A 12,639-nucleotide genomic window follows, 5' to 3' on the forward strand; every position below is an offset into this window, starting at 1 on the left:
AAACAATCACTACCAAGGGAAATCATCTCAAACCACACTATTTATGCACAATTGCTACCTTACCTATGATGGCTACGCTCTCTGAAACATGACCTAACGTTGTCAAATGGTCATGAAACTCAAGGAGTAACCTATACACACCTAGAGGACACTACCCTACAATCTCTAACCCAATTTACTACCTGCAAACACTTGGTGCGGAAAACGTGTATGAAGACAGACCAAAAATTATACGTCACTAATTGTTTAGGTGTTAAGTCTAGTTCGACTTGCCGTGAACGCAATGACATATAGCAATCGCAAAACAAATACACGATTAGAGAGAAAACTCACTTCAAAGGTCATGGGAGAGCTCTTCGCGACATACCAAAATTGTGCAAGCTTGTCGTTGAAGCGTAGCTCTCACCGTTGCTAACGGGATGGTGTAGTCGCCTTCACAATGTAGCTTCCATAGTGCGCGAGAGGAGAAGAAGAAGACCTCACTTACTCTGTCACACAAAATACACCGTCATGCCACGCTTAGTTGATAGAGTCTCCTTTGCACAAAGATCAAATCTCAACTAGAAACTCAATAAAATCACTACAATGTGAATGCAAAGGGTGTGATAAGTAAACTAGAGGACTCGCGGGGAAAATTTTGATAAGTCTCCTCTGTACAGAGATCAAAATCTCATCAAAATTGAGCCAAAAAGAGTGCATAAACTAACAAAGAGTAATGATTGGGCATAAACTGGTATATACTGCTCAAAAGAAACTATCGAGTGTTTTCCAACTTGTCGATGCACCTATACTCCTCAATATATATCCTATGGTGAGGCCATGAATGCGGGAAGTAAAATGCTGTCAACTAAGCACAAGCACTTTCAAGTGCTAGTCACTCATATATCATATGCATCCAAAACACCCACTAGAACTGTAATGGTCATCACTGCCAAAGATGCTCACAGGTCTACTATGTCTAGAGAGAGAACTATAAATGCACAAAACATGAGAACAAGCAAGCTCAATCCAAGCTCTTTGGGTGTAGAAAATTAGCTCTAAACGCACTCCAAATCACCACAATATGCATACATGGTCGGCATGTCTATCTGCAACTTCTAAAATACCCTACAGCCAGTCAGCTAATATTTCTCAAACCGTTCAAAATTTGCCAAAACTTCCTTATCAAAAGTTGTAGATTTTGAATAAACAATAAGGAATTGTGGGAATGGACATGAGACGAACGGTTTTTACAGAACAAAACAACCCTAAAAACATTTGCAGTTGTCTACCCTCGACTTGTAAGGAGTACAACAAAATTGGTGGAGAATTTGCAAAACCTTTCAAGTGGAAAGTTGTAGACTATGACTTTTTCTGAAAGAATTGCAAGAACTGAGCTGAAAATCGATCTCACTCAAACAAACTTCTATTGTAAATAGTGCTGAAAATTTTGCAGCTTCAGCACCATTGTAATGATGCAAGGCTTTCACTCCAGCTTTTGTACCACTTGAAGAGTACGCGGTGCTTGCAGAGTGAGAGGGAGAAGTAGAATAGACACAGACACAGAGTGTTGGTGGAGAGCTCTTCGTGAGGATTTGGAATTATCACACTACTCCTTATTGTTCTATATGATCAAAAAAATAGGTAAGGTTAGTACGATCAGTGTGATGGGTGTGTGGAGCCTTGGTCATGTGCATCTCGCTACAGATCAACATACGATATAGAGGGTACAAGAGATGTATGCTTGTCATCACCTAGTGGTGCACCTTATATGCTACAACATATGCGTTATATTCCTGAGATTATGCAAAGCTTTATCTCAGTGACATAATTGAGAGAGAGCAGTTGTCAGTTACTACTTTGAGAGTAGTCTCTCTAGATACAAGACACAACAGTCTCAGTGACGACGCTGATGTCTGAGGAGTGAGAGACGAGACGTGTCTCATTCTCCGGTGAGCTCCAGTATGCCTAGGAGATGTAGTTGTGCAAGATAGTCCAGTGGACTTTGCAAAGGCAGAGGTGGAGCAAGATTGCTCTAGTGAGACACAGGAGATATCAGAGTCCGTGCAAACAAAGGTAGAGCAAGTCTACTCCCTAGAGACATAGGCATGGAGTTCTTTGATATGTTCATGCTAAGGACACAAGCATTGAGTACCTATGGATGAGAGGGAGATGGTCCTCCAGGAGTCAACACATCCATATGTAATTAATAGTCTTGATGGTGCAGAGTATGCATATAACGCTGAGAAAGCTAGCACACCTAGGTTTATGCAGATTTTGTCAGCGTTCAAACGTCTCAGTAAGAGTATTTGTAGCAAGAATTGTCAATTCTACGATTACTGACGATAGAATGACACTTCCTAGAGACATTCGGACCATACAAAGATATCTGCGAGGTTTGCATGCAAGCTCTAGCATAGATTCGTACACTTGCCTATCATTAGTGCTGATACAACTACATGTAGATTGAGTGAACGAGCTAGTGGACGTAGGCTGAGAGAGTCTCTCACCTATTTTCTTCTACATAGTAATAGTTTGGCTAGTAGGACCCACTTATCCAAACATTCACCTTTAAGTGGGAGTTTGTTGGGGTTCAAGGCGGATGTGCCTTTGCCCCATATCGAATGTCCGGTGTCTGACCATCCACTGTCTGCACTAACCTATCATATTCTTTTGTATACAAAGAATAAAGAGATAGAGCTTGCTGCTCTATTCTCCACTTATAGAGAGTGTATCTCCACTTCCCCTTCCTGCACCGAGCACGCACACATCGCACACTCAAAAATTTAAAGTTTACATGTATCATCATACTTCGAAGTGTTTTTCTGCTCACTAAGATTTCAGAGGTCCTCAAGCTAGATAGACCGACTTGATGGTAGAATTTCACATGAATATTTTGCACAAGAGAAAGGATAATGTTGTAACCAATGATTATCATGCAGTATGCATAATATGAGTTTTACTATACTAGAGAGTACTCTGCTTCAAGAAATAACGGAAGTAAAGCAAGAAGAAGCGACTCCATCTACTTCATCAAGTAGCTCTCAACCAAGCCCATTTTTTAATTTATTAGTGGAAAATGAAATTTTTAAATGAAAAGGGAAGATTTATGTTCCTTGTGCATGGATACTAAGAGAAAAAGTTTTGCATGATGTCCACGATAGTCCTTGTGCGAATCATCTTGGCAAAGATAAGACTTTACAGTTAGTAGAGCCAACATTTTCGTGGCCTAATATCGAGTGAGAAATCCACAAATGTCATAGAATGATTTCAATATCAAGTTAATAAAGCAACAAGAGTTTAAGTGCTTGGGTTGTACAACCTTTACAAATTTCAAAATATAATAGACAATATTTTTATGGATCTCATATGGCACTACCAAGAAATCAAAGTGCCAAAAACTCTACTTTGGTTGTGGGCGATCTTTGAGCAAGATATCTCACCATAGAAACTGTTGTAGCTCCACAAGTCCCATATTTATTATTCATAGTATTTTTAGACCTCATGAACTGCCTCAATCCATAATTTGTGATAAAGATCGACAATTCAAATGACATTTTTTGACGCCAAGTGTTCACTATGTTGAATGCCAATTTAAATATGAGTGACGAACACTCAGACGACAAAAACCAAATTTCAAAAGATATGTTAAGAGCCTATGTGTCTAATAGACAATTAGATTGGAATACGATGACATTTGCTTATAATAGTCCTCCACATCGAGCTACAACATTTACACCATTTGAAATAACTTAGGGTATGGCCCTTCTAGCTCCAAAAATGTGAATTTCTCAAACTAATTGCCCTATTGCAATAAGCTTTTTTTACCAAGATGCAAGACATGCTAACTTAAGCCAAGAAAAGGATTCAACAAGTAGCAGATAGCACTAAAAGTTATGCTGATTAGAAGAGAACTTTTAGGACCTTTGGAAAAGGAGAAAGGCCGTTTCTCCAAGCACCTTCAAAGTCCACATCAAGGTATTGTGTTCCTTGGAATATTATTCCAAAGCTTAGTGGTGTGGCCTATCCAGTGGAGATACTTCCATAGTGTTGAGTTCATCCATTGTTTCATGTTAGTAAATTAAAACGATTTTGTAGAAATAAGTAGAGTATGACCATACCCTATACAAAATACTAAATAGGAGAGAAAAACGGTTAAGAAACCGTACCTTACAAGAATTTCTAGTTTCTTAGAAAGGTCTTCCACTTACTGATGTTACTTGAGAGTGAGAGGACTTCATTCGTCAACGCTTCCTTACAATGGTCATTGAGGATAAGGATCTTGTTGAACGCAAGGGGGGCCTCTTACACAAGGGGATCTCAATAAGTGCTTGATAAAGGAGATCATTAATAAATGAAAAAAAAAGTGTGTATGTGTGTGTGTGTGTGTGTGTGTGTGTGTGTGTGTGTGTGTGTGTGTGTGTGCGTGCGTGCGTGCGTTAAAAGAGTTAAGGATAATGCTAGACAATGGACTATTAATAAAATACAATTAGCACATTCCATGGTCAATCATTTTCAACAAGTGTTTGCAACTCCTAAAGCTCCTTTTCAAGAGGTCTTGCAAGCTAGACAATTGTTGTTATCATATGTACATATTATATTGATTGTGGATGATGCAGACACACCTGAGGCTGCCTTTACTGAAGCAGAACTCCATCGTAGGTTGTTGCATCTTGGTCGTTGGAAATCTCCTGGGTGCGATAATTTGATGATTGAGTATTTCCTTCGATTTTGGAAATCCTTGAAACAACCTCTACTATTCATGATGAATCATGCATGGACTACACAATCTTTGCCAAAATCGTGAAAAAAAGGCTTGGTGAAACTGCTACCTAAGCAAGCACTCTATGAATCCTTTTCTAATAGGCGGCCTATTATGCTTATGCCAATCATTTATAAATTTGATGTCGAAAATGATTGCCACACGGATTAAATCACTTGTTTTCTGGCATACTGCTACTCAATATGGATTCACTTCTCACAAGCAAATTATGGATAATCTTGCGAATGCTTTCACCTCCATTGAGTATGCAAACTAGACTAGCCAAGATGTGCTCATCATGCAAGTTGACCTAGAGAAAGCATTTGATACTATTCAATGCAACATTATTCCACAAATCATGGCAAGCTTAAGTTTTGGATAAAAAACACGTCGTGTGGCCTACTTTCTTTACAAACATAGTCGAATCTTTTGGAATAATTTATGACGAGCGTACAGTCATGAAATCTTGGTTGTTCAGTGAGGCATCTGGTAAATTGCCACTCATCGTCTATTGCTTTCTTTTGACAGCATCTGGTCGATTGCGGGGATTGGAATTACCATCCTGTAATCATTTTGTTGTGCAAGCGTAAGCTGATGATTCCATGTTTTAGCCCAAAAATCGTCCAGAGGTTGTTCATTGTATCATGGATGCCTTTCATATTTATGGGTTGACTGTTGGTCTTCGTGTGAACTTACAAAAATCTAAGCTTTTTCCATTACATCAAATGGAATGGCATTCTATATTATGGCCACACCAAATAGTAAAGCTTGATCAGATAATGAGGCATCTTGGATACCCGTTGGCTTGGTCGGTGAACAATACCAAAATGTTTGGATTGGGTTGAGTATAAGATTAGACCCAAATTACAATGTTGATAATTGTCTACATGGCCAGTACATGTACGACTCAAAATAGTGCAATCCAACTTATGACATATATGCATTTTTTCTTATCATTGTTGTATTGGCCAACTCGACAACTTCGTGCTTTTATGTCTCGGATTTTGGATCACCTTTTGTCTACTTCCTCTCGTAAGCAAGGGTCGTGACTGCTTGCTATGGATAAACTATGTAGTCCTAAGAAGTGTGGTCATCTAAACATCTTATATTTGTGTTCTCATGTTACTGCAAGGAAGGCCACATTGTTATTCGTAGTGGTAGAACAAAAACAACGTTGGGGATGTTGATGTTTATCTTTTTGTGCTCTCATGCGGTTTTTACACCCGCCTTTGGTCATTGGCACCCTTCCTACTGGGATGTTCTTTCTGAGAAATTTGAAGCTACAATTACAAACTATCCCCTTGCTTTCAGTCTAAAAGCAAATTGGAAACAACTCACAAAGCAATTGTCATGACATGGTAGGGATGTTACAAGCGGCAATTCACTCAAACTTGAGAGTTTGAATTGAAGTTTGGATTTCGATCAAAACCTCGTTTAGTGGACTCCAAGATAGGTACACTTTCTCTTCCAAAAAAACATTGATGCAATATCAAATGTTTTTGATGTTGATGGGCATGTACTCTCATTTCCACAAGTTGCTCACTTTTGGTCTTGGAATGCATTACAAAAACACATAGCAGATTATCGAGGAGATTGTTGATTCTATCTCTCATTCTGTCGCTTGTTGTGGAGGATGGACTTTGTGACTTGCATTACGCAAGATCCTTGATCCTCTCAAGTGCTAAAAAGGTATATTGTCATTTGCACTCATCTCTCTGGTTATAGGAACATTGTAATAAGGTATGGCATATGGATAAAGGTACTACATGGTGGCGCAACAAATTTATGACAATGTGGCATGCTAAACTTCCATTGAAAGAGCAATTGTTCCTATGGAGATGTATTATTGGGGTTCTCTCAATTGGTAAATTTTATTGATTGAAACAAATGGCCTCCTTGAGATGCATTCGTTGTGGTGTTGACAATGAGAAAATTCCATATTAATTGTGCTTTTTTGTTCACATTTAACGATTTTTGGAACGCATCTCTATATGTCTTTGCACTCCTTTCCTTGGTATACAGTTTGGCCAAAAAAAATTGAATTTTTGGAGTGCTACCATTGCTTCAATCGTAAGCATACTTTTTTTATTGGGTTGGATTCTTGGTGCTTTGAACAATTTGAAAAGTACGTAATATCTCATGTTCCAACAGGCTCAGATGCTTGTTTTCTATGGATTTTCCTCATTTTTAGGTTTCCATTAATGATTTTACCATTAAAAGAAATGTGTGCGAGAGAGAGAGAGAGAGAGATGCAACGGAAGAAGTTATGTATCCCCAATTTCCAAGCAGTTATGTAAGAGAATTGTAAGAGATAGAGATTTGATTAGAGAGTACACATCAAATTAAGCATAGCATAAAAGTGTAGAGAAGAGAATCTACAAGAGAAAAGTCTAAATCTACCCCCAAACTCCACGACACCTATTCTTGTGGAGTTAGTATTGAATATATTATTTGTAAGTTTAAGGTGACAAAATTTGAGGCTCCTCTTTTACAACCACTTCACTTTTGTAAATGAGTGAAACTCATTAGTTCTTGCATGACCAATAACAAGAAGTTCCCATGCGTCTCTGACGAATTGCGTGTAAAAACTAGGGTTCCACTTGAAAGGCAATTGAAAACTAATTTACGAAGTGCGACGCCACATGGGCTTGAACGCACACAGTGCCCACTAAAATCTCAACACACAATTGGTAACCATCCCACCACACGACCTCATGTTCCCAAAATTGGTGTATAAATAACTTTAACTTTACCGGATGGTCATTCTCTCTACTCGGGGCCATCCTATTATTGCCCCCCTTACCCTATATCTATCCCTTGCGTTTGCATTTTTATTTTGTGTTTTTTAATGCAAAAATTGGCATATAAATAACTTCAACTTTACGGGGTCATCCTTCTCTCTCCCCATACCCTATATCCTTACCTTACTTTGCGTTTTTGTTTGGTTTGTTTTAATGCCTGCTTGCTTAGATCCCTTTTCTTTGTTCCGTATTTCACTTGGGCAATCCTTGTATTTTGCCCTTGATATTTTGAGGAACAGCTCTACTATGAGTGCTTTTAATGCCTTCCCCTTTCAGAACACCTGTGTATTCTTTGTATCTAATCTTTCTGATCGGTTTCCCATCTCTTCCTTTTGGCTTGGCCTTATCCTCCACAGCTGATGATGCTGAAGCAAGGTTACTCTCCAAGATTTCTCAAGGCCTCTAGTACAAGCTCCTCATGGTGCAAATGGAGGATCTTTACCTTCCGATGGTTTAGTCAAGAAGCCTTCCAAGTTTTCTGTGGATGTCAATTTTCTTTTGTTTATGCCCTGTCAGTCTTTGGCAACGACATTTCCTTTCCTGATTTGGGTGTTGAGCGATAGCCACTGCCTCTGACAATAGCATCTTCAGTAAGGATTTTCATGAAAAAATGCAGGTATTGCATCGCTTGGAAGAGATTTCCAAGCAAATGAAGTGTTCCTCGATGGATCTTCGATTCCCTTAGATCCGATCTCATCCCGATATACATTGTAATTTTTCCACTTAATGGTTGTATCTTGTAATCTAGCTTCAGCCGTATTTTGTAGATTGACAACAGCATGGGAAACAGTACACTCGTGAGCGTTCCCTTCATGAAGACAAAGGCACATACAGAATGTTCCACATAGAAAACACCAGACATGAAGTTAATAAGGTGCTTACTCCAATGCAGATTATGAGAATAGGAACAAAGAGACCTTTATACCGTGGCCTCATGGGTCCATCGAAACAACAGCAATTTCAGACCACCTATAGACCCAACACAACCAATGTATGACGGATTGCACAAAAAGCATATTGAACATGCAATGCAATCCGAACACACAAGTAGATTTTGTCATGCTGCCATATTGAATCCTCCACCCAAAATCTTTGGGTGTGTTAGACTATCCGTGCTGGAGTTAGGTGATTGGCTCAATTCTCTCAACTTTTGCTTCTCCTTTTGTTCTTTCAGTTTCTTCTCGTAGAACTTTTGTTTCACCAAGTCAAGCTCAGCATTTAATCTCTTTATTTCACCTTTGAGTTCTTTAACTTGACCCTGCATTCACAGATAATCCTTTTTACTTGCAAGCAACCTACTTTTCAAACGTTAAAAAAGCAGATTCAGCTACAAAACGAGTCACTGAATCCACTATTTTTGAACAGCTGTTACACAGAAAGTACACAAAATCTCACTAAAGAAATTTTTTTTAGGAAAGTTAGTATCCCATAGCTGCAGTCAAGAAAATGACTATTGTTAAGTGGCACATTTAAGGGAAACTTTGACACAATTTTAGGCTCTACTTCAACACTTCAAAGACTCTTCTCTTTGGTTACACTAATCCATGATTCCAGTTTCCATTGATCAGGGGGGAGAGAGAAATGAAATGAAATGAAATGTTATATTAACGTCTTCAAAAGGCCAGAATGACCAAACTGATACAAAAGTGGTGAATCTGTTACAATGTCTGGGTACCTTAGTACTAAAGTACTAAGTGTGAAAAGTGTGAAAGTGTGAAAATAAATGTGAAAAACTAAATACAAAGTATTAAATAAACTTCTTAGGAGCATTCTAGGTGTCTGGCTAGAATGCTTCTAATCCTTTGTTGTAGTCTCCTCCGGTGAAGTGTGCCTCTGCATCTTGGTCGTGGTCGTCTCGATTTCCTAAGCTCAGTCGCTCTGTCAATTAGCGTGCCTTTGGTATGACTGTGGGTACTCCTTTGTGCTGGCTGTTGGCCTCTTGCTTCTCCTTCCACTCCTGCTTCTCTCGATCCGAAGAAATCTGTGATCGGCCTCTGAGGCTGTAGTGCTCTTTGTCTTCTCATTAGATTATCCCTGTGCCGATGTAGTTCCAGTAGGTACAAGCCTAAGCATCTTTGATCTTGGTATTGCATGATTCTATCTAGAGGTCCAAAGCCTTCTTTAAAGAGGCAATGAAAACGTCCCCGTATCTCATAGTATACTGTGCAGTGGCATATATAGTGTAATTCTGTCTCCGGCTCCATTCCGCATAACTTGCAAATTCTGCTCTCAGGTGGGATTCCCCAAAATCTGCCAAATTCAATTTCCAACTGGTGTGAGGATTTACGAATCTGACCAATAGCACATCTCAAACCATGAGACAGGTGGGTATCCATGTAACTCGGGCGAATCACAAATCCATCTTCGGATAGTTGTAGGAAGTTTTCTTTGTAGTCGGCCATCTTCGTGCCCAATTCTTGTGTAGGGTCTACCCATGTCCTCTTAGTATCCAACTGTATAAGATCCTGTCAGATGATTTTATTAATCTCCGTTCGTGTAATTGCCAGTGATGGGGCCTCAAGAGAGTATTGGAAGGGGGGTAATCTTTCCATACTGAACCCGTGTCTCCGAAACCACGAGGACAGTTGCGCATACCAGCATGATGTATCCCCTTTCATTGCTAATTGTTGAGAGGATTCGAGGGCCAGTCTAGTATATCGGCAATTATTTGTATCCCACAAACCATGTATAAAGGACACTGATCGGGTAAGAGATTCAATTTCTATCGGAGGGGCCGCTAGTTCCGCTCAGGTAATCGCGTGTGGTACGGAGGCCTTGGCTCTAATCATTCGGGAAATCATAGATACCAAAGGTCTCTCCATTGACTTCCAATTATCCTGATCCACAGATGGTCCCCAAATTTGGACCCCATAAAGCATAGCCGAAGCCACCACAGTATCAAAGAGCCAAAGTTTTGTTCGTGGTTCCTGAAACTGCACTTGTGAACACATCCTCTCCAACCCTCCCAAGGCCGCAGAGGCTCTGGATAATCTAGCATCCGCTGCTTTCTTAAGAGTAAACTTCGGTCCTGCAAATACCACCCCAAGGTATGTGTATGCATCTGTGTACTCTACTGTATCCTGGCCATATGCAAATATAGGTGCCGATCTCCTGACCCACTGTGGTGTGGTGTTAAACACCATAACTTTGGTTTTACCCAAGTTTACCGACATGCCACTATCCTCTGCGAATTTATGTAATGCATCTAGCTGCCTCTGCATTCCATCTGGTGATTCTGCTATCAATACAATATCATCTGCATACAACAACAAAGGGATCCATGACCCTGCAAGTTGAGCCCCTCTGTCACCCTCTCTATCAATGTAATCTGATACCTCATCTATGTACATACCAAATAAGGTAGGGGACAGTGGGCATCCCTGCTTTACTCCAACAGTGGAATGAACAATGTCGGAATCCCCTTCTGGAGTACGTACATAACCAGTTACTGACCCGTATAAAGCCATGATCCCCCAAATAATCTCTTTGGGGACCCCTAACTCTTGCATCGTGCGCATCAATCTGGCCCTTGGTACTGTATCAAAAGCTTTCTGAAAATCCACAAAGCAACAATACATCCTTCTCCCGTTTGCTCTTCCTTCCTCAATAATGGCTCTGAGCGTAAGAATATGATCTAAAGTGGAATAACCCCTTCTGAATCCAGCTTGTCCTGTTGCTCTTATGCCCTCATTCTCTGCCCATCTACTCAATTTTTGTTCAAGAATGGATGCGTACAGTCGGGTCAAAGTGTGACCTACCATAATGGTGCGGTAGTTCCCGGGTATCATAGGATCCCCTGACTTGAAAATAGGTACGATAGTAGATAATTTCCAAGATTCAGGTAATCCTTCACACATGACCCGATTAAACAGCCGAGCAAGGACTTCTGAAAGTAGATCCCTGGCATGGATCAGATGTTCTGCTACTAAACCTTCATGATCATATGCTCTTCTTGTCTTCATCTTATCAATGGCTTTTTCCACCATTTCCGTAGTAAAGAAAGTACTAGCAGCAAGGCAGGGCTCTAGCGGATCTGGTAATGGAGGCTGTCCATATACCATATATAATGATGTTACATATTGACCCCAGATCTCAGGAGAAGTAATCATCAGAGGCGACGAGTGCTCTTGAAATAAGCGCCATGACTCATGTGAGTCCTCACTCAAGAAGAGCTGATATAAATCCTTCTCTAGTTTGGCTAAAAATGTCCTTTTCTTGCGACGTACTATACGCCGAAGAGCAATCCGAGACTGCTTATATGTGATGATCCCAAGTGTAAGCTCTTTCAGGACCTGGATTCTCGTCTCTCTGCATTCCTCGTCATACCAACTGTTTTGAGGCATGTTCCCAGCTCCTCTCTTCTGATCAGGTTGAGTATGTGGGTATGCCTCTTGTGCTGCTCCATGTAGTATCTCTGTTAACTGAGATGTAATCTCCTCTACAGTATATACTGGCTCGGTTGCCCGCATCCTATTATAGATCTTTTCCACATAGACTGAATCAGTTTCTGGCGTGAAAGTATATCTTGTGTGTGTCTTCTTCCTTTGTACTTGAGAGGCATTGTATTGGAAGGAGATTGATAAGGAGAGCATGATCCACTGCAATCCCAACCGGTCTGGGTCCCACCTTAAAGTCCTTGATACTAGAAATAAAGCTTGGTGAAGTCATGACATAATCCACTGTACTGGCCCCATGCTTGTGTGGGAAGCATGTGAATCCCCCATATAACGGGAAATTCTCTAGACCATTAAGTATGGCCAAACCATGTATGGTTGCCATCTCCATGAGATGTCTCCCATATTCAGTGTGTTCTTTATCCTTTGAGTTTCTAGTAAGCCCCCTTTGTGATAAATCCACTTCTCTGAGCATTTCCTCAGAAGTATCATAGAATACTGCTTGAGAGTTGGCCGTTCTGGCATTAAAGTCTCCTAAGAGAACTATGTCTCCATCACTAGAGAACTCCCATATGTCATTATTCAATATGGAGAAAGGGGACTGTCCTTTAGGTGAGGAGTAGACTGAGGTACTTGGAGGGAAGTAGCATATAGCGATATATAGAAATCTACCTGTCTCGGCTCTCATTCTCACCCACATCTA

At 40.3% G+C, this 12,639-nt stretch overlaps 1 protein-coding gene across 1 annotated transcript in view; it reads right to left on the reverse strand.

Annotated features, from left to right (window-relative positions):
* Positions 1-8,324: 8,324 nt before the first annotated feature.
* Positions 8,325-12,639, reverse strand: part of LOC147463722 (cilia- and flagella-associated protein 58-like) — an 86,002-nt gene continuing 81,687 nt past the window's right edge. Inside the window, exon 15 of the mRNA XM_086490441.1 lies at positions 8,325-8,800. Coding sequence (XP_086346567.1) covers positions 8,600-8,800 — 201 coding nt within the window. The 3' untranslated portion in view covers positions 8,325-8,599. The remainder of the gene's footprint in view (positions 8,801-12,639) is intronic.

This window comes from Adiantum capillus-veneris, chromosome 2, assembly GCF_014529385.1.
Source record: "Adiantum capillus-veneris isolate H3 chromosome 2, ASM1452938v2, whole genome shotgun sequence".
NCBI classification, from domain to species: Eukaryota; Viridiplantae; Streptophyta; class Polypodiopsida; order Polypodiales; family Pteridaceae; genus Adiantum; species Adiantum capillus-veneris.